Below are 26,591 nucleotides of genomic sequence, written 5' to 3'. Positions count from 1 at the left end.
GCTGCATATTAGTTGGCGTGTTCTACGATCTCACTGACCATGCGTGCTTGTTATAGCAAGTTAATCTATATTGTTTGTGGCTTGCGTTCGGGTTTTATATTTCATTCGTGTGTCCATCTGCAGGAGTGAAGAGTGCTGCATATTAGTTGGCGTGTTCTACGATCTCTCTGACCATGCCTGCTTGTTATAGCAAGTCAATCTGTATTGGTTTGTGGCTTGCGTTTGGGTTTTATATTTTATTCGTGTGTCCATCTGCAGGAGTGAGGGGTGCTGCATATTAGTTGGTGTGTTCTACGATCTCTCTGACCATGCCTGCTTGTTATAGCAAGTCAATCTGTGTTATGTCATCGTGACCGTGGGTATAGCTGATCTGCTGTGAACAAGGTTAACACTTGTAGTTCCCACCGCATAATGAACTGCACACGTCCATGTAGCGATGCCGAGGAGTGTATGATTGTAAGTGTGATGATTATGCAAGTGTCAAGTGTCAGGTGTCAAGTATTTGAATACGTTAGATACTATGCTCGACAGCTGCCATGTCGTGCCTTACGCCCATGTACGAGAAAGAAACCAACAATATGTGCTGAACTCGTCTCTTCGGGAGGGTGGGGCGTGTTGGTATGAGGATTCTACTGTGGTTTGGGTAATGTATTGGAACGTTGCGCTGACCTCTAGGAGGGCGCATGGGCAATTGCAGTGCTTCCCGCGTGGATGGGGTTAGAGTTTTCAGTCACTTATAGCTCGCGTAGTGCGACAGTCAAAGATCAGATGTTGTGGAGTTCAGCCGCTGGGTTATTTTTGTCTTGCGATAAGTTTGGGTTGGTGTAGTGTCTGATGAATACACAATGAGTACCTATATACTTAATATATGCCAATAGATGGCAGGACGAGTATCAGGTGCACTACGCAGAACGTCTTGCAAATGGCATGCGTATGCGCAAATATGAACTTCGGTTATCAGGTTTTATACCAAGTCCAACAGATAGCACGTGTATGCCAATGTACGAACGGGTGAGTGATTGGTGTGATACTACCACGGCACAGGACAGTTATGACAATAACCTATATGCAACGCAGAACATGGTCCAGATGAAAGGTGCTGGCCAATAGATGAACGGAACATTAACAATAGTACCCATATACATCGCAGAAAATCGTACAGATGCGCATCGACGCGGTTACAGTCCCCGGGACCAAGCACACTCAACTGCTGGAGAATATGAGGCACGCGATAGACGAGTTCTTCCCAGAGGACGATGCTGCGGCCCAAACAACTCGTAAACGTGCACTGGTAAGCGTTTAGTATACTAGAGCAGTGTGTTATTTCAGCTGTGTTTATTTATGAGTATGTGGAGGAGATAACGTTTTCAGAGGGCCGAGATACAAAGTATTCTGCTTCGCCGACTGTGAGAGCATTTATGAAATATAACGTATCCAGTTTAACAGAGGAAATAGTTGCAAGCAATACTGCTAGAATAATATGTTCTAGACATTTTACAAGGGATGTATTGGTTGTTTACAAAGGATGTATTGTTTGTTTACAAGGGATGTATTGGTTGCTTACAAGGGATGTATTGGTTGTTTGCAAGGGATGTATTGGTTGTTTACAAGGGATGTATTGGTTGCTTACAAGGGATGTATTGGTTGTTTGCAAGGGATCTATTGGTTGTTTGCAAGTGATCTATTGGTTGTTTACAAGGGATGCATTGGTTGTTTACAAGGGATCTATTGGTTGTTTACAAGGGATCTATTGGTTGTTTTATGGGATGTATTGGTTGTTTACAAGGGATGTATTGGTTGTTTACAAGGGATGTATTGGTTGTTTACAAGGAATGTATTGCTTGTTTATAAGGGATGCATTGCTTGTTTACAAGGAATGTATAGCTTACAATACCGCTATCAAATGATATAGCGACGATCGAATCTTATCTGCAGTACAAACTTGGTCTGGATCAGTGTGTGAGTCTTGCGGGGTGCGCTTAGCGGGTTAACGATGATGGATGCTTATGGGTCTAACCCGGTCATTGGGATCTGATCCGCCCTATGCATATATACACACACTCCAAGCATAGTCTATGTGTGAAACCATGACACAAGAGTCGTTAGTAAGCACACACACCTATACACCACGGCAAGCACCCGCAATCACCTGCATACGTACATAGGAGTCTATGCATCATATCTAGGCCCGAGCATTCCAGCTCATTTTGCTTTCAAATCTGAGAGACCAAGTACAGACACAGAATACTCAATCATATACATCCGTATCGACAGTTGTCATTCTGCCTGAGCAGTTTCTTCGAACTCACTGTTTATCGAAAAGCACATGACATTGGCACATTCGCAGGCTACTATCCACGCATATACCGTGGTATTTACTATCCATGCATAAACCGTGGCTTTTACTATCCATTCATATACTATGGCTTTTACTATCCACACATATACCGTGGCTTTTACTATCCACGCATATACCGTGGCTTTGTTTTTCATACTGTGAGCGGGTCATCGCATGCCACAACACCACCATCCATCAAGACAAGCACAGGCAATTGCCCACACGCAGGCATGGGTTATATGCATCACATCTGTCGTATCTTGTCGCAGCCATTAGCGTCCAGCACACAACAATATCAATAAGACAAGTACCGGAGTGTACCCACGCATACACACACGTTGTTGTAGTCTTAAGACCGAAGCAGTACATACCAGTACGCAACCTATCCATTCATCACGGCACACACAGGCGATCACCCATGAGAGCTCAAGTGCATTTGAAGAGTACTTTAGCGAGACGGCCGAGACAGACCTCATCATCGCAACGCAGCAGGCCATGGCGTTTGCGACGTCGGTGGTAGCTGCTCTCGAACCTTACCACCTCCGCAAGGTATGAGCGTTGGGTTTAGGGTTTTGAGGGGGGGGTCACTTGTTGGGGCGGGGCTGTGAAGGAGTTGTAGGCGTATTATCTGAGCGGTATGTATCCGTGTTGTTCTGCGCTTTTCTTTTGCGGTGAAGCAGTTGGAAGTGTATCCGAGCTCACGCGACCTGCGGAGGTGAGTGTAGTCGTTCTTTACATCCTTTGGCACTCACATGTGCGTCGACGGTAGTGGGTCTGGAATGCTCTACATGGAGCACGACCCGGTCAGCGGTAGGTTGGATGTAACTGATTAAGTGATTATTAGTCACGGAATACAGAAACGGTATTACAGCCTCTTGTCTCAGTACGTATCGGGGGCTATGCACTTAGGCTGTAGCTAAAGACCAAGCCAATCTAGCCACACAAATTGGTAGATTGATTTTAAAGGCTTCCCATGAGACTGTACTTGTTCTACTACAAGTCAGTAAGCATTGTAGTCCATCGCATATCATATTCTGGACAGAGTTCCCCACATCACGCAAAACAAGACTCCCTCCCCCCCCCCCTCCCGCTGTGTCGCCTAGTAGTTATCTCTCAGTATACGATCACATAATGCCTGTGTTTGTGCGATGCGGAGTGTGGTTGCGGATGTGCGTGCACTTCCATGACTGGGCGGTTACCGTCAAGTCATATCGCCGAAAGCCCACAATTTACGACATCTCGAAACCATTTCCGATATATCTAGGTTTTTTATTGGTGCTCGCTTATACCACATGCTCGTAGAGGCGTCGTAGCCTTACTAACGTTCGGGCGGTGCCGTGTGTGTTTTTGACTGATAGTACTGGACCTCTACGCCCATTCTCCATTCTTTGAGTATTGGGGCCTGTTCATATATCCGTAGAGGCAATTCAGAGCCACAGCCATGCTTTCGCGACCGGAGCGCGGAGATAAGTTTGCATATACAACACATCAGATTAGAGTCAAGACCCCTGTATCTCTTCAAAGGGATTTCTTTGCGGTGGTGGTGGGGGGGGTGGGGTCTATATACAATACGCTCTTGACGCTCTGTTCATCGCGAATCTAATATCTTTTTTTTTCAGAGATTAACTTGGACGGGTTCAGGGTTTTAGGGTTTAATATCTAAGTTTCAGGGGTTAAATATCTAAGTTGTGGTTCTTGTGGTCCTTGTTACAGCTGAGCGATAAGTTCACCGAAGTGCTAACCGCCAGAAAGCGCGCAGCTGAGGATAACTCCCAGGTAAATGCATATGACATCTAGATACGTGTATAATAGCAGCGTGTGTATTCGATGCACGACCTAGAGTACCAATGAGAAGTACACGTGATAAACGTACATTGAATGGAGGTAGTGTGCGTTGTATCTCTCGTGTTTGTATATTGGATGAAGGTATTTGTGTATTGTATTTCAGATAGAAGCGTGTGTATCTGATGTACGCCCTAGAGTACCAATGGGGAGTGCACGCGACAAACGTATATTGAATGGAGGTATTGTGCGTTGTTGCGTTGTATTTCTCGTGAGTGTATATTGGATGAAGGTATTTGTGTATTGTATTTCAGATAGAAGCGTGTGTATCTGATGTACGCCCTAGAGTACCAATGAAAATTACACGCGACAAATGTATATTGAATGGAGGTATTGTGTGCTGGGTGAAGCTATTCAAAGCAACATACCCTATAACCTACCTACACTGGAACCATGAGAACTCTCTGGCATACATTCATGAGAACTCTCTGGCATCCATTCATGAGAACTCTCTGGCATCCAGTGAGGTATCACCTCTTCTGTGTGCCTCCGTGTGCCTTGTGTATTGCCTGGGGGGTCTGTTTTTGCTCTGGATATACATACGCCCATTTGTACTTCATCCCCAACATCACGCCTGGCTTCAATGACTAGTGTGTAGTGCACACAGTGCCTGGGTTGTCCTAGTTTATGCGTTGGATAGGGACAAACAGAATTTAGGTTGTGTGTCACTCTATCAACACCAGTCCAACTGCGACCTCAGGTGTGCACCTTAATTGCCGGGGTTGTACTTGTGTACCGCACTTTGATTAACAAATACCTCTCCATTCATTACTGACAAACAACAGACAGGGACAGCGAGTAAGCGTGCGCGCCAGGACGCGAACCCAGCGATAAACATCAGTTGAAAAAGCACACCAGTTGAGGAGGCTATGCACAGTTTCCTATTGCGGTTGATGATATGGTTCGCTGAGAACAAAGGACGGCGTGGGCGGACCTCTGCGCATTGTCGTCTACGCGAGACTATAATATTTATTTGGGGGTGAGGTGACCAGTGGCTCTACAGACACCTCAAACCCAGCAAGCTATACAGTATAAGTGAGTCCTATTCTGAGAGAATGGGTGCATTCTCACGCTTGCACAGGACACAATGAAATCCAGCAAGCTAGACAGTTCCTTAACCCATAGCAGGCTGTCGGTATACCTCCTACGGCCTTGGCAGGCGTTAGCAATGCGTTTACCACCTGAGAAAGAAAGGGGCAATACGGGTCATGCTGGTCTCTGCTGCAGATGGGGTAGATTGGGGGTTGTGTATTGATTACTTGAGGACGACGTATCGGTCAACTGCGGGGGAGCCTGTCCGTCTAAGCCCTGCGTAGTTCGCTGGGACACCCGGTTGAGTGCGTACTATGGTCAGGTAGCTCACGGCCTGACGGTATCTTCATATTAGCTCAGCATAGCTGGACTACTTTCCACTCCAGCGATTGCACTGGTCAATGCACTTGCCTACCCGGAAGTACATTCACCTACGTTCATTCTGTACAGCTAGTTCGAGTGCTGTCTGTGTAGGTACATACCCTCAACCCTGGTCAACGCACCTCACTCTTTGGCGGTTTCTCCACACACGGGTTTGCGTAACGCGATAAACTCCCGCGTGGGCGATTGCTCTGGTCAAAGTACTTCACTGCCTGAAAGTACATTCACCTACGCCCTGACAGCGGGTTTGAGTCCTGCGTGGGTGGTTTTAGACGCTCGCTTGAGTGGGTGCCCCGATTCGTTAAAATACTTCGCATAGCAGACGGCTATTCACGTAGGATCTGGATAGCCCGATGAGTCTTGTTGGAGCGAGTGCGTAGTTTAGTGCACTTCACTACTGCAAGTTGCCGAGGAGAAACGCCTGCAGCGTACCACGGTGTTTGATCGGCTATGTACAAGGCAGTGTGTGATATATCACACATACACGCGTATTCCAATCGCCCCGATGCACCGAATGTAGTCGCAAATGCGCGCTCGATGCAGCGAACAGCAACAGTGTGCAAGTGTAGCCCAATTAAAATTGGCAGTTCAACGCCACATTAGGCGCCAATTAATGGACCAATTGCCCTGATGCACAGAATGCAATCGCAAACGTGCACTCGATACTGCGAATAGCAACAATGTGCTAAGTGTAGCCCAATTAAAATTAGCAATCAACCCAAGCAATGGGCTGAGTGCCAATTAGTGGCTTGTTCGCTGGTGCCTTGGGGAACTAACCTATAATTAATCGAGTGGCCGCCAATTAGTGCTTTGCTTAGTGCAGGGCTGAGAGCCAATTAGTGGCTTGTTCGCTGGTGCCTTAGGGAACTAACTTGTAATTAATCGAGTGGCCGCCAATTAGTGTAGTGCTTTGTGCAGTAGCGCCAATTAGTGGCTTGTTGGCCGTTTGAGGAACTAGTTTTTAATACCCTGAAGTATCTGTACCATATACTGACGAGAGTGTCCTTGCGTGTGGTCTGGACACCACACATGAACTGGAGCGCAGTAGAGTTAAACAAGTACCAGAGAAGCGAGTGCGCATGAGTTGGCAGACTAAAATCCATTAAAACAGTGGCACCGGGGAGGAGAAGTCCCGGATGGAGACTAGAGAGAGTGTTCGTTGGCAGACATGGCACCACGAGACTATACTTGCAGACCGCTATGGTGGGTTGAATTGATACATACAACTGCCAATTGTACTCACCTAGTATTTATATATGGAGTTATGGAAACACCGGAAGCAACGGAGAGCGCGCTGAGTATATGAATCAGCGGGGATTCAATACTAGCGAGTTTATTTATATGCCAAAGTCTGAGATTCCTCGTTAGGCTGGTCGCCGACACATGGGCGGGGCTCTCGTACTTGTGCCGGTAGCATACGTAATTCAAGTATTTGGGGCTAATCAATACCATGTCAAGCCTATAAAACCAAATTTGTAGATGCATATTGTTCTAATTTTCCTGAGATAAACTAGCTACAGCGTACGAGAACGTATTTCAAACAATTCGTGACTAGTGACTTTGGTTCGCTTAAATTGACGGTGATAGTACTATTGAAATGATTCAATAAATTGGTTCAACAAATTGGCGGTGATAGTACTATTGTATTGATTCAACAAATTGTTGTTGTTGTTGATTCAACAAATTGATGGTGATAGTGTGATGGTGATAGTACTATGTAATGATTCAACAAATTGATGGTGATAGTATTTTGTAATACTCATATAAAAACTTGGTACAAGCGACAACGTCGCAGGTAAAATACATCCGTCGTTCCCGGCGGGGTACGCCTACCTTTCTTCCAACAAGACTGTATCGCGTTTATTTTCTACATAAGCATATGATGGTACAGATGGTAGTGCGCAGGGAGGTAAGCGCAGGTGAGCAGGTGCACAGGTACAAAGGGAGGGAGGGGGGTGCAGGCTAAATATGGTTATAGGAGACATGCTGCACAGAGACGGGGGCCACAGTTCCGCTCGGGTTGTGATGGGCTTTCAAAATACTATTGCTAAACTCATAGCTGGAATCGTCAGCGCCTGGCGAGCAAAGGTTCTTGTATCTTCAAGCGAGGTGGATGGACGGTACCAAGAAAGCGTACAGAAACAACTTGTCGTATTTTAGGTGTGTTTAGACCTATCAACAAGAGAAAGATCTCTTTTGACTACTTTGTGAATACGGGAATCTCTAGCATAAGTGTGCAACACTTTAATTCCGCGAAACCACTATCCGAAGTGCATAGACAGATAGCACCACCTTATACTAGTGATAAAATGGTGTGATCTCACACGAACGTGACCATGTGATCTGTCTGCTATTTCACACTTCAGTACTACATAGACAGAAATATTTAGAAGTTATAGAGGGTAGAGAAATATTTAGAAGTTATAGATCGTAGAGAAATATTTTGACAGACTTGCACTTGAGTGTATGGAATCGTGCGAGTGCGCTACATACAAATCGAAGCGCATGGCCGTTTGCAGACAGTATACATATATACACAGCGTACGCCAGAAAACATAAAGAGCCTTTCCAAACAGAATTCTTCGAGTGCTTGAAAATTTGATATCGCGTGATAGGAAACAAATAACTGCGCTGTAGTACAAACAGTGCACAATAACAATAAAGCAAATTGAGAAGTAGTCAAGGATTTAAAACCCTATTTTAGAAAAGGAATATGTACATATATCTTGCGTAAGATTCAACACATAAATCGTACTACAAATACCGAACGTATGCATGCGTCTGATCTTAACTAAGTACAACTTAAATGATAGTTCTCTATTCATATATCACATGAAAAGCTTTAATAGAAGTTGATGTCCATCGATACCTTACGTCCTCATATACAATATTCGACTCTTGAACCGCAAGGGGTCCAAGCCAAGATTGGACCACTACCAAACTGCGTGTATACTATACATCGAAACAATAACGGTTGAGAATCACAAAGTTCCACCCTGTTCCTTACTTTTCTGCCCAGCAGAAGGGTGCACTATTTAACCACAGTAAACATATTTACATCTGTTCCTGAAAGAAATGTGAAGCGTTCCGAGCATACTACCAGTCTACTAAATCATTTTATCAGGCAGCCAGGCAAACCCGTTCCTACAGTACTATTGTATATACAATCTTCTTATTAAGTATGTACTTTATGGCGAGTTTACCACTCGATACCAGCGGCCTCGGCGTAGTCACAGTCGTCACTAGACTCGTCATCCAGCACAAGACCCTTCTCACGCAAGAAAGCGAAACCGGCATTGATAGCAGTATCTCGCATCTTCAATGGGAACTTCTCTCCCTCCTTTAGTGCCTCTCCACGGATAAGCTCGTCGGAGATGGTCTCGGTAACCTTTCCGTCAACCGAGGCCAACACAGCGTTCAACCAGTCTTCCTTGGTGACATCCTTCTCCTTACTTAGAGCAGCAGGTACGTGGCATAGGAACGCCAAACGATCGGTTCCAGCGGAATAGAACAACTTTCCCAGACCGTGGGCTCCACCCTTGCGGTCTTCGGCCTCGGCATCTACCTCCATGTTGGCTCCCTTCATGCACTCGTCAAGGTAGTCATCACGTCCCTCGGCGGCATCGATCACGACGTTGAAGAAGTTGATAGATCCCAAATCAGCCATACCACATAGATCCTGGCCCTTCTTGCCTCCCTCCTTGATACAGGCCTTGACAACCTTTGCGTCTACTTTGGCAGCCATTATAATATGTATGTATGTGTATGTACTCGTATAGAGATCTGAAGCTTCGCACTCATCCATTCCCTCCTTTTGTTATGTCGTTGCTTATTTTTTTTGCACCGTATGTCGTATTGACCGTATGGCGTCTGGCATACTTCTCATGGAGCCGGGCTGGAGCTAAAAAGGAGCATAGCACAGTTGTTGACAATATTGACGGTAGATATTGCTGATTGGGCAATGCAACAGCATGGCCGGCCGCTCATAGGAAGAATGAAATTCATTCCGGAAAAAACTGAAAACATAGCCCTTTCAACTTTGTTCGAATACAGGAGTATACAACTGAACAAGGTTTATTTACATCTACAAAGGCCTATAAACCAAGTTTATTTTAGGTGTTTGTGTTCAAAACAGTGCAAAGCAGTCATTGGTGGAAAAGAGCGGGAACACAAATCGATGTATGTAAATTTTTGTTCAAAAAAATTATATGTACACATTTTTTTAAAGCCTGACTCATAACCTCATAAAAAGAACACCTTATCTTTGTTGAATTCAGAGGCTGTTAAACATCTTCATCATTGCTTAGAAGTCTCTTTTTTAACATAAATACTTATGCCCTGCTCATGACTTTTAGGCTCTTAACTCGTGTATATTAATCCCATGTGTGTCAGACTGTCAGTAGCCGGTTACAGACATATACAAGTAAGTTCTGTCACGGAGCACTGATGACTCAAACACACACATAGCACACATTTATATATTTGTAAGCCTATACATCTGGATATGGCCTGAATCTATAAATAGGACGTCTCATCTGGCTTCGTAGAAACTTCATTGCTAACAAATCGAGTTGTTGGTTGGTTTATGGGCATACCAGAACGCTCAGTCACACAGCGCAATAATCCAAATACACATAATGTGCACATATAAAAATAAGTCACTCTTCTGTACTACCAACTACAGTAGGTGGTCGCTTACTTGCATAGATGTATATTCTGATTCTTAGCGCACTTGGGGCTGAAATATATTGGAGCTTGCTTGCCATGCAACAATGACTTGTTGTTCTCTAGTAGTCATCTTGTACACTATCGAGCCTGAGAGTGTAAGTAAAGTTTTGACTGCGGAGATAGGATCATCGTCTCACCAGCTAGCACTACTACCCGGAGGAATGGATAGTGTGTTATTCTCCTAAAAAGGATACATTGTCGAGTGAATGCTCGTTAAGGGGTTTTTCGGCAAGCAGACACAACAATGTACGCGCATATATATGTAGATCTGTCCAGAGCATCAAAACGTGTTTATGTAGCTCTTCACTGATACATAAATGAAATGTGAAGATGTATAAATATATAAATGAATGAAAAGTGCATCTGCTGAAGAAGTAATAATAAATAAATAATGAAATGTGAAGAAGTATAAATAATGAATGAAAAGTGCATCTGCCGAAGAAGTATTAATAAATAATTAATGAAATGTGCAGGTGCTGAAGAAATAAAAATGAATACAGATTTGTATTTAATGCACATATGGCACACAAGTCCATAATTCTCTCTTTAGTTCTAGTATGTTTATACATCCTAATACGCATGGAAAATTGAAATCTCTTTTAATTGTTACGATCGCCCTTCTGGGGGCTTCATTTCTTCTTCCATCGTCTAATTTCGATAGTGCCCCGTTTCTATCGAAGCCAGGACAGTAAGTATTGGTCTTTGTGTCTCCTGGTTCAACTCCATCGCATACTTCCCTAGTGGTAGGGGTTGCTCGGTAGGATATTCTACTCATAGTGCGTTGCACTCTTGCAAGGCCAACCATCCACGAAGCTGGCGTCCGATGTATCACACTGACATTCCTACGACATTGTTGCGAGCCGGTGATTCTTCGTTTGATTCATTCTTCGGTTCATCCGTTGAGTCCTGTGCAAACATCTCAAATGCTCACCTACGCGCACTTCTGATGCATGCTGACTTCCGCGCACCGCTATTCGTGCGTATCCGCTTTGGTGATTTTCTCCGTTCTTAAATTGTCACTCTAAAGTGACCTGGGATCCTTCTTCTTACTTTCAGTTTGCGACTCTTAATGAGTCATAGTGTCCGCTCACATCTACCACTGTACCCCTACAGTTCTAGTTGCTGCTAGGTATGCCAGTGTCAGATATCATAGGGCGATGTCATTTTCCAGGTGCCATCTGTAGTATGTAATGTAATAGGCTCCCTTAACAGTCGCGGCATTCGCCCGGACTCACATTCAACCCCAAGTACCACTGCATTAATTAGACTTTGGACAATTAAAAGCCCACAGAGCACCTGCTCCGCACATCCCCACGAATTGTGGCTATTCACCGGTCGATTGTTACACATTGAATGTGTTGACGGATCGCATAGACCACCCGGCATTATGTGCTTTGGGGCCGCTTTGTGGTCCGATAGCGCTCAATTCATCTCGCTCCACAACGCACACACAAACACACAGAGCGAGCGAGAGGTACACACACAGAGAAAAGAAAGCGAGATAGATGTATAGGTGGCGGGATTTCGTCACCCCTCGTGCCAACTCAATCCATCTCGTACACTCAGCACTCCTGAATGAAAGCTGCGGCGCGGTTGTTGTCACCTGGCCGTGCTGATTTCGGCGTTCATCACGCGTTCGCCACTCTCATCCACGCTAGTCACCTCGAACACCGCGGCAGCACTTATGCCAGTGCCCGCCTTCGTCGCATTGCTGTGCTTCGCCCATTGGCTGGTAGACGCCTCAGTCCCAGCCACTGCGGCCGAGCAATTGCTATTGGCACTGACAACAGACACCACACTCACACTGTTCATCGGATGTGTGTCCACACATACACTTTTGGTGCTCCTCTGGCGTGCTTCTGACTCGGCTGTCGCTGTTTGGGGTTGCTTGCGCGTGGGTGGGGGCGATACGGATCTCCGCTCAGGTGATTCATAGGTTAGCGCATGTGTTCCCATACGTTCCTCGTCATGGTGTGCGGGCCTATCCCCACTGTGTGCATCAGAGGCCACATCCGCCCGCTCGCCCGCCATTCTTTGTTTCGAGCCCTGCCCCCGATCCATTTTTAAGGCCCCTAGATTTTCGTCCTGGGGTTGGTGCTCCTGTTTCTGCTCGAATTCCCGCATATCCTGCCGCTGTGTTTGTGGTGCTTCTTGCTCGTTTTCCACACACATCGGCTGTTGCTTGGTCGAGTGCACCGCTGCAGTGTCCTCTGCCATAAACAGTGCCGCCGTCAGTGCTCGCAATGCAGAGTCACCCCTTGCTCTCGGCTCGCCATTGGCTGTGCTATTTATAGCACGCGGGCTATATTTAGCATCCGATTCTTGCGATCGGACATCTTCCGCGCTCGTTTGAGCATCTTGCAGGCCACTCTCCTGCTGTTTACTGTGTATACTGGCGTCCGTGTCCATACCTACACTATCTCTACCATTGTCCATACATACACTATCTCCACCGTTGTCCATGCCTACACTATCTCTACCGTTGTCCATACCTACACTATCTCCACCGTTGTCCATGCCTACACTATCTCCACCGTTGTCCATGCCTACACTATCTCTACCGTTGTCCAGCACCTCACCGGTCTGATGTGCCTGTGCTGGAGACGAATGTGATTCCAGGGGGGTCTCTGAAGGGGTCTGAACCCCACCTGTTGCAGCAGCAGCGGCAGCGGCAGCATCAGCAGCAGCTACGTAATCAGCCTCGAAGCGCAGCGCTAACTCAGCGAGCAGATGGAGACTACCGCCGTGTGAGCTGTTGGACCTCTGCTCGTGGACGGGATCATTGGTAAATGCATGGGTGAGCACAAGGGCCAGAGTGTGGTATAAAGATCAAACACGGTGATATATCGTCATAGTAGAGTGCCTAGAGAGAGATGGTACTATCGTAAACAAAACACGAACGAGGTCGTGACGCCTCTTCAAAGTAGAATGGGCACTATGATGCGTTGCGGTGCTAGCAACGACGACCAAGCACGATAGCAGATAGACCGTGCACTCGGGAAACAAAGAGCTAGCGAGATGGAGAACACAGATTCAACTCAGATCACGCACAATCATGAGAGGTAAACGAGATGCTGCACATCTACATCTACACACACATATATATATATATATATAACACTACATATGTGCGTGTATGTGTAAGTATCGATTTGCCAACTATCTTACCCTGTACCCGTCAGAGTGCTGCCGGCCCATCTCCGCTTGCTCATCGACAGTTTCTGTGTCAGCCGGTGAGCTAGTACACTGTTGTGGTGATCCTATACCGGTGCAATGACACAAGTGGTTCAATGTCAGAGACCAAATCTCTATACAATATACGGATAAGAAGGCCGAATGCCATGACGTAATCAGATGTGTTGAAGTTAAGAACACATTTAAACCTATAATCGTTTACCTATTGACATAGGTTTGTCTGTCAGAGCATCCACAGCATACGCGGCGGTAATGCTCACCAAGGCTACATATCTATACTTCAGGTGCAGACCTAAACTAAAACTCAATCGATACACACATATACACTATATACAATATATATAGACATATGCATATGCATATGCATATACACCTACACATGCACATATATACAATTGCACACTATATATACATCATGCGCAGATTAAGATCAACATACGTTTGAGAGCCTCGTCTGCCAGAGCATCTAATGCATGTTCGGCGGCAAAGGCCTTCAGCTGCACTGGCGGAGCCGATTGCGGCCGATTGCCGTCTCGCACGCCCCGTTTTCGCTTATTAAAGAGCTGGCCATTCATAGTGCTATCTTTTGGCTCGGCTTCTACGTTCCGTTTCGGCGCTATTCTCAGCTCGCTCTCTTCCATGGCTGGGTTGTAAGGGTAGATATATAAATGTATAAATGTATAAATATATATATATATATATATATATATATATATATGTGAATATAGGAGACAGCAATGAGATAAAGGCTAAATCCTGCCTTTGTTCGCTAGTAGGCGTGTGAGTATTAAGAATTGCATAGGTCGCTAGTCCAAGGTGGGGATCTTCTCGATGTTGCAGTACATCGCTTGATATTGAAGTAGCTGGCTGGGTGGCGAGGTTATATCAGAGTGGTTTGGTACAACTGCGTGAGTTTATTGTAGGGCTTCCATCCTACAAATCAGACGGGGATGATCGTATGTGCGTGCCACATGGATATGAGTACAGTAGTTCACGGGTGTGTTCATATAGACTACTGGGTTGCCTCATGGGTGCGCAATTTGCATGAGTACATTCAGAATACACACCCGCACAAGAGGGAGAATGAGCTAAGCGCACCACTGCCTAGAAACTAACTGTACACACACGAAGGCGCACACTTACGCACGCATGTACCGATAGTGAGGGGTCTAAAGACGAGCGCTTCGAATAATGCACTCTCTAGACTTTCGACACCATCTGTTGAGTGCAGCGTACATATCGGATGTGACTCTTGTTACGGAAATGCACGTACCTATTCTCCGCTGCCCTGGGTACAGACCTCTCACAACCCAGTTAAACCAAACACACTGTGCAGCTCAACAGGATGCATGGCTCTAATAGGCCAGGCCCGCAATAGATTCTTGGACATGTGTTGTCATTGTGTCATGCCATATGCCCACAGTACATCCAGGTGGCTATATAGAAATACGTTTGTCAACTGCTAGGGAGTGCCGGGAGTACCATTATACTATTCGTGTAGTTATGGGTAGAGTGCCACAATACTCCACTTGCGATGATACGTATACACATTTACAATCAGATACGTACATATTCAGATCTCCAGATCTACATACATACATAGATACATACACACACACACACACGTATATATATATATACATATACATACATACATACATACATACATACATATATGTAGCAAGCCATAACACCACTTACAATAATCTGGCTGTTGAGGCGGGCCCTGGGTGTGGGAGTTCATGTGGTGATATGGGGGAAAGGGATACCTCCGGCCTGTACACAGTATTCAATACAATTGCACCGACTGTCAGTGTTAACAAACTGGGGAGTGATGTTAAGGCAACAACTTCAACCGGTATTATATCACCCGAAACGTGACTTGATGGACAATAATATATACTTGTTATATCTTAATATATATATATGTATATAAAACATATATGCGCAAAAGAAAAAAATCCGCAAACAATTTGTCACATATGGCGCGCAAGGACGAGTTGAATGTGGGCACGGCAATTGTACTTTCATAAGAAAGTAAATCGGACATACATACTAACACACAAGGATACATGGCAAACAACACAAACACCCGTCTATCTATCCTACCACGCGCCAATAAGACACCCAAACAGACCCAATTAGATCAGACCACATAACCCAAGCAACCCTAAAAACGTACCGTAGGGCGGCATTGATCGCGTGGGATGGTACGACAGAGCGCTGGACGGCCGGTCCGGATAGGAGTGGTTGGGGTGCAGCGTAAACTTCCTTGCCGCATACGAGTGCGGCGGCAAGGCCATACCGCCAGCCGCCATGTACCTCGGCATCCCAGGGCCCACAAACCCGTTCATACGGGGGTTGGGGTTGTCCAGCCCTTCCCCCACCGCGCGCCTGTGGCCGATCGCCATATTCATCGTCTTGCTCATACTCAGCGGGAGCGTCACAGGCATACCAGCCGGGCCCATGTTAACGTGCATGCCTATCTCAATACCCCGAGCTTCGGAATCTACCCAGGCATGCTCATCGTCGTAATCCGCCAGGCCGGAGTGCGACCCTATCGACCGCCGGTAGGTAACCCGTCCATTAGCACTGCTGCCGCTCACGCGCCGCAGTTTGCGCGGTTGCGGCGCCACGCCCGCGTATCGACGCGAGTCATCCGAGTCACTGCCACGGCCGTTATCGCTCATGATATGGTCTGGGTTGTTCTCGTGGGCGTGGTTTGTTTGGTTACCGATGCTTCTATTCCCCATGCTATCCGCACCATCCGCCCGTTCCTCGTGGTCCATATCCCGTCCACTGTCGGGCGCACCGTCGTACGCCGACCTTTGCCTCCCCGCAACGCCCTCACCCGGTCTATTTATAGATCTCGGGTTGCTGCTGGTTACGGGTCGGTCATCGTGGTTGCCCTGGGCATAGGGCGTGCCTGTATACCCCACTTCATCAGGCGCCTCCGGATGTACCATGTCCTTGTGTGTTGCTGCCACCTGCACGGGATTGCTTGAGCGACCTACCGCCTTCCCGTTCTCCTCAGCGGCGTCTTCAAAACCAACACCCACCACACCACCGCCGCTCTTCTTGGCCGAAATTTTCCTGGGTTTAGACCCTGTACTCTTGGCACTCATAGCCTTTGGGCCCTCCCCACCCACTTTCAGGCCCTTCCCAGAGGCTTTCTTGGCAGCTTTCAGCACCTTTTCCCCCGCTGTGGCGGTGGGATTGGCCTTTTTACGCGGTTTCTTCTCCGCCTTTGGCTTCATCACTGCCTTTTCTGTCCGAGTCAGCGTCAGTGCCGCGCTGATCATCTCGGACTTGGCCGTGTCGCTGAGCTCCACCTCCTTCTTCTTGACCACCGTGCGTGATGCTTTCAGGCCCTTCTTTAGGCCTTTTTTGGTCACCCCCTTCGAGTCCTTTGGCGACTTCTTCACCACTTTCGACTCCGGCGACAGCTTGGCCGCCTTGGGCTTGGGCTTCAGCTTCGGACGTATCTGCGATTTCTTCTCACAGACCAAACGGCTTCCACTCAGCTCCGTGCCCTTTTCCGCGCTCCCCATCGACGTATTCATCCGCGCCCCCTCCTCTTCGCCACTGCTCGCGCATTCATGCTCCGCCTCCCTGCCCGCATTTGGGTTGTCCAGCATTTTGGCGGGATGCATCCCCGCGAGTTGTGACTGCGAGTCGCCGTGCATGTATGGCGGGGCCACGGCCTGTGTCTGCGCGTAGGTGTGCGGAGGCCGTTGGTGCAACGGCTGGTGCGCATACCTGACGTACGGGTGGTGCGGCGGGTGTCTGTGCGGCTGCCTGTGCATGTCGTGCTCGTGCATCTCCTGGCCGTGGGTGTAGCTCAACTGCTTAGACGGGTGAAGGGCCATACCACTAGGGGGAGGTCCCGGTCCCGATCCCTGTCCCCGGCGCATCTCGCCCTCATACTCGTGCGGCATTGCTTGGTACTGTTGTGGTAGTTGCTGCTGCTGCGAGAGTTGGCGTTGCAGGTGGTGTGGTGGCGAGTCTCGCAGCCCCTGCCCCTGCGCCTGTGGGTGGACAGGGCCAGCTGGACGCCAGCCATAGCTCCCTCGCCTCATGGCATGCGGCGGCGGGTGTTGTCTGGCTCCATTCGCACTCATATTCATGTTCGCGCCCATGCTAAAGCCCATGCCCATCGTCGGGTTGTTCCGCGGATCTCCACCCTCCGTGGCGCTGGCGTTTGAGTCACACCGCCGCAGTCCGGGTGCGCTGCCCAGCGGCCCTTTGCGCTGCATGGCGTTCGCCATAGGCGGCCGGTGCTGCAATGGGGGGTGTGCATGCGCCGAACCGCGCGTATACTCGCCGGAGTGTTCTTCCGCGTGGCCGTGCGCGTGTGCTGGCGCCTGCTTATGCGGGTGCGTGGAACCGAAATTCGGGGGCCCGTGCTCGCCGTACGAAAACGCGCCGTGCGCGTGCTCGTGCGGTTGCGGGGTAAGTGGCGCATGACCCTCCGTCATCGCGTTGGGCTGGCTGGGGGGTCCCGCAGGGGTACCCCTGCTATTGCTATCCATGCGGTACATTTGGCCTGATCTGGGTGGTGGCAGCCGCCCACTTCCCTGTCGCGCGAGAATCTTCGCGTGCGTATGCGGCGGCGCGCTCTTGTGTGCGTGTGCGCCTGCCGCACCCGCACTTCTGGCCGGCCCATGCGCAAACGGATTGAAGGGTGTGTCGACATGTGTTGGGCTCGAGGGGGGGCGCTGCAGGTGTTGTTGTGGATGGGCGTAGCGTTGTTGGTGTTGGTGATGTGACTGCTGTAAATGGCGTGGTTGCTGTTGTTGTTGGTCGTGTTCGTGGTGTGCGCCGTCGTGGTGCGCTGATGCCGTGCGTTTCTCCACACCATCCGTCGCCTCGTCACCCTGGTGGCTCAGGTCCCGTTTTATTTTTAGCGCGCCGGTCTCATTGGACAGATCCGGCTGACTGTTATACTTACCGGGCATCCCACTACCCGCCCGCGACGACCGCTCTGTCGCAGACGCCAGCTTAGAGGGTGAATTACGTCTGTACAGCGTGCTTGGCTGCTGCTTGCTCTTATCCGCGCTCTTCTTCGAACCCTTCGTGAGACTTTTGTTCACACGCTCCGTCTTGTTGGCACCGCTCTTGGGCCCGGAGCCCTCCCCATCGCCATCTCCTGTGCCGGATATACTGGTAACGGTATGGGCGCCTGCGCTGGTATCCGCATGCGCGTACGTGGCGGCACTATTCATAGCGCTATCGATTCCGCGCGGCTTGTACGGCCCGCCATTCATCGCAGCAGCGTTGGCATCAGCCACGCTCCCGCTTCCACGCCCACTCAGAAAGGACTGCGAACGGGAGACGGACAAGTCTTCGGCGTGATCAATACCCACGTGCACACCCGTCCCGATGTGCATACCGTTATTGATTCCCATCCCGCTATTGTCACGCCTCAAACCGGACGCAGTATAGTTGTGCTCGGCACAGTACCATGCGATCTTGGCCTTCGCACGCGACCGCCTGAACTTAGACACATCGCCCTGTGGGTGAGTAGGTTAGGCGTAGTATGTAAACAGGGCCAGTTCGAAATATCCATTTATCAGAGATGGCATGTGAAATATATTTGGGCATACGTGAAATAATATTATACGCATATATACGCTTATCACAGTCTCTGGCACACACACACAACGCACACAATTACCTCCCCCCTCCCTCCCACATACACACACACGCACACACATATATTTATATACACTCACACACACACATACATACATACATACATGTATTTAATGTAAAGTGTGAAAACGAGACAATCATTCATCTGTTAACGTGCGATACAGTTCACGTTCGCCAGTGTCTGGGGTGCAAGCGCACAACTTTTGGAACGCACGCACCCTTCAAGCTACGGAAAGAATACGGAGACGCCAGTGTATATGACCTCGGCTGCATACAACAGCTACTGCTATCCTATTCAATGACCTATATGCACCAATAGATTCGTACGTTCATCTATAACTGTGGGAGAAGGTATTCGATGCAATCGCGGTGTGCAAGAACTGCCGTCAAACTCACCGAAATTGTATGAAGAATGCATGCATGTATGAAGAATGCATGCATGTATGAGTTTAATATACAAACCTTCACATATATCAAATTTGCAGAACATGGATGTACACGTTCTCTCTCGAAAACGAGTAAGAGAACGTATGGTTGCACGTTTACACTAATACCAGATAGTTCCGAAATATACTACCCACCCTGGTGAGGACTTTCTTTCAACGATGCTCGTGACAGGCGCAACCGCGTCGTTCCATTTATAAACACATAAAGATAAACACAACAAACCTATATTAACTCGTTCCGTGAACAGTAAAGTTAAACAGGAACCTTCTACATCACAAACTAACATACTTTGGTGAGATCACAAACTAACATACTTTGGTGAGATCATTCTAACTGTAGAGATATTAGATATATAGACACCGAAAGCGAAACAAATACAACATAAACTAGAACAATTCAGTGCAGTGATACTTTCTACATGACACATACACATAAACTTACACACTATACCGCTTATAATATATATAGAAATATAAATACGTATGTATATATGTATATAAATAAGTACATACATACATACAGACATGTATATATATATATATATATATAGTATAACGTACCTTGAAGAACTCGTTGTAGTGGTGAGGACTGTCCAAGCAGCACGCATGGCAGGCCAGACCACAGTCGTTCTCCTTGCACACATACAGAATAGGCAGCTCAGCATGCCCACATCTCCTGTTGCACTCGAATCCCGTGAAACATTTGTAACAGTATGCACCTCGTTTGGGGGCGTATTGTACCGTTTCGGTCTTGTCGATAAGGTGTGAGGGCTTCCCGGCTAATCGGTAGGTATAGGCTGTGGTGAAAGGTCGAAGTCACTTGAGATTACTCAACACTTCCCAAGTACACTATGATTTGTGTACGTGGATACTCATTGTAGCACGAGGTTTTACGGATGCCGAGTGGTTTTAGGCTGTGCATAATATACACATATACATTGCAAGTGATCTGCGATAGTTGTGTTTGTCAGCGGCGCAGCGCTTGTATGATAGGCGCACGCATGTGAGGCAACAATCCCCATGTGGGAACATCTGCTTTCGTACGTGTGGAGCACAGCCCAATGACTTATAACATGTGCCTCAAAATACTTAATAAGACAAGGGACTGCGGGGTGACCACCCATGTACCTACAACCTGCTTCGAGCGCATATATATAAAAATACACACACACACACATATATACATTCATAAATGTCTACATCATACATACATACAGAAACTATTCCCATATCAACTAACACCTTGTCTGCCAACTGCCCCCAGCGCAACTTCCAAGCAATATACCACACAAATACAAAACCACGCTCACTGCCTTAGAAACGAATAAATTTGGTGTTATGCATAGTAACAATACGACGGTATGAGTATAATGATTGTACTAGAATAGTAATAATACGACGGCATGAGTATAATGATTGTACTAGAATAGTAATAATACCGGTATATAACGATCGCACTACTAAAACAGTAATAATATGACAGCGATTGCGCAAGTGATCGTACTACTGAAATCGTAATAATATGGCAGTAATTGCGCAAGTGATGGTTTTGGGTATAGCCCACGTACCGTATTTCAGCCGTTGGTCCAATTCCTCATCTGTGCTCTCATTAGCGGCAACGCCCGAGCCAAGCCACTCAACCTCGCGTAGCCATCCCATGAATTTGGCTTTGCTCAGCGGAACATTGGCTTCATTCAGCAAATTGGAATAACTAATTGGATACGAAGAAAGGTGTAGAAATATAAAAATTTGATATGCATTAGAGATAAATAGCTTTTGAGATAAATTGTGAGCCTTGCCACTCAACCTCGTGCAGTTAAAATGAAATCGGCCTTAACCAGAGGGACACTGGCGATACTCAGCAAATATAACTAACTCAATACGATGATTTATTGATATACTTCGGTATACGATTGTGCAATGAAGTACTGCGCGCTTGTAGTGCTTATCCTAGGTAGAGATTGTATTGCGTATCGTTTTAGTGATCAACGCACATACCTTTAGACAGATTTTGATGCATATATATTATATATATATATATATATAAATAAAGGTACTGAGTATCGGCTTTAAATCTGTACTAGCAGGAACGTCTTATCCGTGTGCAGCAATCGTTTACAACACATGATAAATAAAACCCACATATACATTTATACAAGATATATGTATGTGTACACACAAACACATACACGTGTACACACACACATATATATATATATATATATATATATATATATATATATAATAATAATAATATATAATAATAATATATATATAATATATATATATATANATATATATATAATATATATATATATATATATATATATATATATATCCATATATTCACATTCACGTGTACGTGTACACACACACACGCACACACACATATATATATATATATATTTACCCACGTATATACAAAATGTACATAATTGGTGCTATATACACCAAGTATGCAGTGGCGTATGTTATCGCACTTTTCATCACCCCAGGATATAGTAAAAGAAAACTAAATTTCCCCGTAAAACCATCTTTAAAAGAAAAAGCTCATGAATAGTTTCGACCAGCGTTGACAGGTTCATCTCGTTGCAGAATGCAATCATACACGATGACCTGATCCTATAAGGACATGATTATATGACGAATTTCTAGCCTAGCTACAGCAATGTGTAAGCAGCCATGCTCATAACACAACGAGAAAACAACATTCGAGGTATAGCCGGACTGGAAATTTCATGAGCCCCAATCTCATGTTCTTCGCATACAAATATATCAAGCATATAAAAACACCACATACAATACACGGGCGCACTCACATACCTCAGCGCCACAGTCAAGACACTGCGCGATGTTAGATGTACCGGGTCGAGATCGGGCTTTTTGACCATAAACGTGCCCACTCGATTGAAGAACTGTTTAAATGTCTCGTTCTCATTGAGCTTTGTGCATTCACAGATGCACGGTTGTTGGTCGTCGCCAGCGAGATTCTCCTGCGTGTTGTCTGTGTCATGCCTGCCCCCATCTTCAATGCAAGCCTTCTTGTTGTTATCCACTGTCCTATTGATACTGGTATTACTAGTATTAGTAGTATTACTGGTTGTGTACGATGTGATGTCGAACTGTGTGGGAACTATCACATCGTGAACCATCCTGTTTGTGAGTGTGAGTATATATGTAAAAGATACAGCGCTCCCTCGGTCGCTTTGTGGTGTTTAAAGGGTATCTATATTCAGACATGAAGCAGTATAATGGTTGCAGGATGTCTCATATCCTAAACCGATGTTGAAGTGGCAGCAGCCTAGGGTTTACTTTACGAGCTATGGCTACACATAAACAACCCTTTATGAATGTAAAAGGATCAAGTCTTTCCCTCCTTCATATGATCAGTTCTCTAAACTACGCCAGACCCCTATTAGAATAATCGAAGCTGGTATTAGCAAGTGCAAAGCGATCCACCGATCCAGTCTGTTACGCTAGGTATGTATGTAATCAGTACTCAGCAACCCTCAGCTTATACGTATAGGCACAGAGAGGGGTGTAAACGCCACAGACAGGCACACACGCGTCGTTTTTATGAATTGATTTGATGTTGGAGTGAAAATTCGGAATCTGAATCCCCCGTCCCAACGTAGCACAGCCGGCAATGGTCTTACCCTGCAGGTCACCCCGTACACACAACTTTTTTTTAAGGAAGACACATAACACAACACGGTTTCACGGCCTCCAGAATCCAGAGTCCAAACTCCAGATAATCCAGTGTCCAGTGAGTCAGTGACCAGTCCCAAACACTCAGGGCCTACTAGTAGGCTACTATGTAGTCTGTGCTGTATGTAGTAGCTAGTAGAAGGGCCCAGGGCCCCAGCCGCCCAGGCCCCAGGGCCCCAGGCTCTTCAACTGCAGTATTTTGTGATAAAAAAAATACATATGTATTTACTGCACATTAGGCCAACAGTAGCTTCTGATGGCTAAATAGTTGTTTTTTAAAATCAAAATCAAAATCAAAATCAAAATCAAGTTTATTTTATATATTTATAAATATGGGTCCGCGACGGCGCGACATCAACTGTCGTATGACCGTAATATTTACACATCCAATAAAAATCATGATGGAATTCTTTGTGCTCGTTGCTTGAAAATGAAAACGACTCGAATACAGGGAACTGGGATTCTGGGAAGAGCTCGTTCGTCGTAGACATTCCCCAGTCAGTAGTAGTAGTAGTAAATAGTGTCTCCGTCTCTTCTTCTTCTCTCTCTTGTTGTGTTGTGTCAAGTTGTGTGTGTGTCAGTGTCAGTCAGTCGCTGGGTGTCAGTCGTTGGTTCGTAGTTGAAACAAAACATGAAACTGAATTTTAAAAATAAAAAATAAATACTGGAAGTCTGGAAGAGGAAAGTGAAAACTCAAGAGTCAAAACATTCTTGAAAAAAAAAAGCGTGACTGGCAGGACTGCAGTCTGCAGGCTCAACTTCTCAACACAAGGCTGCAGCCTGCAAATATTTATAGAAATAAAAATACAACAATAATTAAAAAGGCTGAATCTCTAAAAAAAGAGTGTCACTGCCAAGTGCCAACTGCCAACTGCCAACTGCCGACTGCCGAAGGCCGAACTTCCGGAGGGCCCCAAGCCCCAGGCCCCCACTCCCCAGTGTATTGTTTTATTTTTACTTTTATAAATGATGGACGCAATAGGAGACTATTAGAATGGGTGCAAATATTTAGTACTGACTTGTGGTGAAAAAGTTATAAACTTTCCAGTTTCGTTTACCAGATGTTTTTAAAAAATTAATTAAAACGTTTGTTGCAGAATCTGTACTTCTGTAGATAAATCTCGAATTTTGGTAGATATGGGCTATGACCGACCCGATTACCAGAAATTATGAATGGGGCATTTGAATCAATTTTATAAGGAACTAATGTAGTGTTTTGAGAATTTTTATGGAAAAGTATTTAGGACTTCTACTAGCATTAAAGAGACCAAAAAGAACATTTTGTATTTTTTGAGGAGCCCTATCTACAGTCTACGAGGAATTTGTTTTATTAGAATATAAAATAGGTGAGAACTGAGCCCTGAGCCCTGAGGTCTGATGCGAACTGAAGAACTGAGAAATGGATTCTCTTCTTGTGTGAGAAGTTACTCAAATTCTCAGAACTGAGAACTGAGATGTTGAGACTTGAGAAGTTGAGCTAAATTATTTTTAACTGAATAATGTAGGGAGCCCTGTCTGAAGAAGAGTTTGTATTGGAAGACAAACAAAACAACTTTTTCAAAATATATAATAGGGGAGCTCCTATATACAAAGGAATTTGTATTGGAAGGCGCGACTATTTTCATTGAGCGCAACGCAAGGGTTGCTCGTTTGGTCTGACGGTTGGGAGTAATTACTAGAGCCAATCAAAATTAATTATTTAGTTTTTCTCGCCGCCTATTTTCAAATTTTAGCGAAACTGAGTCTGTTTGTGTGTTTGTTTTGACATTATTACCGTCGTTGATTGTTGTTGTACATTTTAAAAAAAAATCATATACCGAGGGGCTATGACTTTGTCATGTTTTTAGTCTTTATGACAGCATGCCACCGGGGGAGAGGGGGGGGGGCAGGTGGCAGGGGCAGGCAGCCATGAGCCAGGAACGAGGCTTTTAAAAAAAAATACTGATTACTGCCTACTGGCACGGAGCTATTTTGATAAATTAAAAGAAAGAACAAGGACTCAAGGAGGTCTTTCCAAATGTGAAATGATACATCGCAATTGGGACGCCGTGGGGACTGAAAGCGTACATTTATATGTAATGTGGGAAGTGGGAAGCGCTGGGAACTCGGTCGCGGGGACGCGGGACTCAAGTCGATATATTTATACACTCCAAATACAAGTTTACACACAGTCACACGCACATTCTCTCTCGGTCTCTCCCCAGGCCAGCGAGAGAGAGAGGAGCGAGGAGTGAGGACTCTCGCAGTCTCGCAGTCTCGCCTCTCGGGGTTGAATCAGGGCCTCGGGCCCTCGGGTCACGGGGCCTAAGCTCAAATACAATTGATTTTTTTTTAAATGTAAGGGTTTTTAATTACTAAAATATAAATTCAAAAATAGTATCGGTTTACGACCTTATGTAGGTGCAGGTTTTCAATGGTTCAACTAAAAATTACTACATTCTAAATATGCAAATTCGAGTTTTTATAAGCATCCTAAGATTCCTATTTATCTATCCACCTGGCCCTTCATCCCGTACCGATCAACTATCCCAGTTTTAAGTGCACTTAAGGCCGTTTATGTTCCTAAAGGGTAGGGACTACTACTAGAGAGGCCACTAGTAGAGGGAGGGTCGGCAACTCGGCATCCACAATCCTTACAGCTGCCAGCAATCAGCAGGTCAGCACCCCTCTAAAAATCCAAAATATTATTAGTAAATAAATACATATTTTCATATGTAGCCTTCTGAAAATAGAACAATATTTTAGCTTGAAAAAGTTTGGCGGCAAAAGTCCAGCTACACGTGCCGTATTACGCATATCGCTGTCATCACATCGCTACAGCGGCTTTGTGAACTACATTTCTACATATGTGTACATACGTGAGAAAGTAATAAAAATAAAAATAAATATATATATATGGAATCTATGTGTCATGTATCTCTGCGTATTTGTAATAGCAACAATACATTTAAAAGGAGTTGATAGCATATAGAGTCGTTAGGTATCCATAAGCCTTGAAACAATAATGTCTACAGATAGCACCGTACCCGATGAGGTCTGGGATGGCGACCGTCAGCCAAAAGCGGGTGAACTTCCAGATCCATCAGAAGGTGTAGAGGCGCTCTGGAAAGCGGCAGACGCAGACGTTGATGAAAAAACCGGAGAGTTGAACTGGTACAAGAAAGCCAAAGACTACTGGGAGGTATATATATATATATTAATATCACAGTAAATATTATATATATATATATATGCATACATACACACACACATACACATACATACAT

At 45.9% G+C, this 26,591-nt stretch overlaps 4 protein-coding genes across 4 annotated transcripts in view; 2 read left to right on the top strand and 2 right to left on the bottom strand.

The window, feature by feature from the left end:
* SARC_03386 (hypothetical protein) overlaps nt 1–5,697 on the top strand; it is an 8,696-nt gene extending 2,999 nt beyond the window's left edge. Inside the window, exons 3-6 of the mRNA XM_014302820.1 lie at nt 1,151–1,291; nt 2,747–2,887; nt 4,052–4,114; nt 4,966–5,697. Of these exons, the coding sequence (XP_014158295.1) occupies nt 1,151–1,291; nt 2,747–2,887; nt 4,052–4,114; nt 4,966–5,025 (405 nt within the window). The 3' untranslated portion in view covers nt 5,026–5,697. The remainder of the gene's footprint in view (nt 1–1,150; nt 1,292–2,746; nt 2,888–4,051; nt 4,115–4,965) is intronic.
* A 2,706-nt stretch (nt 5,698–8,403) lies between these two features.
* SARC_03385 (hypothetical protein) lies at nt 8,404–9,475 on the bottom strand. Its single transcript, XM_014302819.1, has one exon. The coding sequence runs from the start codon at nt 9,396–9,398 to the stop codon at nt 8,793–8,795; it is 606 nt and encodes a 201-aa protein (XP_014158294.1). The 5' UTR covers nt 9,399–9,475; the 3' UTR covers nt 8,404–8,792.
* Nucleotides 9,476–10,858: 1,383 nt separating this feature from the next.
* On the bottom strand, nt 10,859–23,073 carry SARC_03384 (hypothetical protein). The gene is made up of 8 exons (XM_014302818.1): nt 22,441–23,073; nt 21,186–21,328; nt 20,179–20,414; nt 15,699–19,029; nt 15,218–15,292; nt 13,956–14,159; nt 13,490–13,581; nt 10,859–13,084 (listed from the first exon to the last, which is right to left on the bottom strand). The coding sequence occupies exons 1-8, from the start codon at nt 22,767–22,769 to the stop codon at nt 11,921–11,923; spliced, it is 5,574 nt and encodes a 1,857-aa protein (XP_014158293.1). The 5' UTR covers nt 22,770–23,073; the 3' UTR covers nt 10,859–11,920.
* Nucleotides 23,074–26,258: 3,185 nt separating this feature from the next.
* The window catches only part of SARC_03383 (hypothetical protein), a 3,622-nt gene continuing 3,289 nt past the window's right edge, over nt 26,259–26,591 (top strand). The window contains exon 1 of the mRNA XM_014302817.1: nt 26,259–26,506. Coding sequence (XP_014158292.1) covers nt 26,330–26,506 — 177 coding nt within the window. The 5' untranslated portion in view covers nt 26,259–26,329. The remainder of the gene's footprint in view (nt 26,507–26,591) is intronic.

This window comes from Sphaeroforma arctica, assembly GCF_001186125.1.
Source record: "Sphaeroforma arctica JP610 unplaced genomic scaffold supercont1.171, whole genome shotgun sequence".
Taxonomy (NCBI): domain Eukaryota; class Ichthyosporea; order Ichthyophonida; genus Sphaeroforma; species Sphaeroforma arctica.
The sequence above is the reverse complement of the archived record's forward strand: the minus strand, read 5'-3'. Positions and strand labels throughout refer to the sequence as shown.

Bases quoted from the DNA above. Each gene is read 5' to 3' on its own strand.
- SARC_03385 (XM_014302819.1), bottom strand. From the start codon at position 9,398: ATGGATGAGTGCGAAGCTTCAGATCTCTATACGAGTACATACACATAC.
- SARC_03384 (XM_014302818.1), bottom strand. From the start codon at position 22,769: ATGGTTCACGATGTGATAGTTCCCACACAGTTCGACATCACATCGTAC. The intron at 20,415-21,185 runs GTACGTGGGCTA...CTTTCACCACAG, and splicing joins GGACCAACGGCTGAAATACG to CCTATACCTACCGATTAGCC. The intron at 15,293-15,698 runs GTACGTTTTTAG...TACTGTGTACAG, and splicing joins GCGATCAATGCCGCCCTACG to GCCGGAGGTATCCCTTTCCC.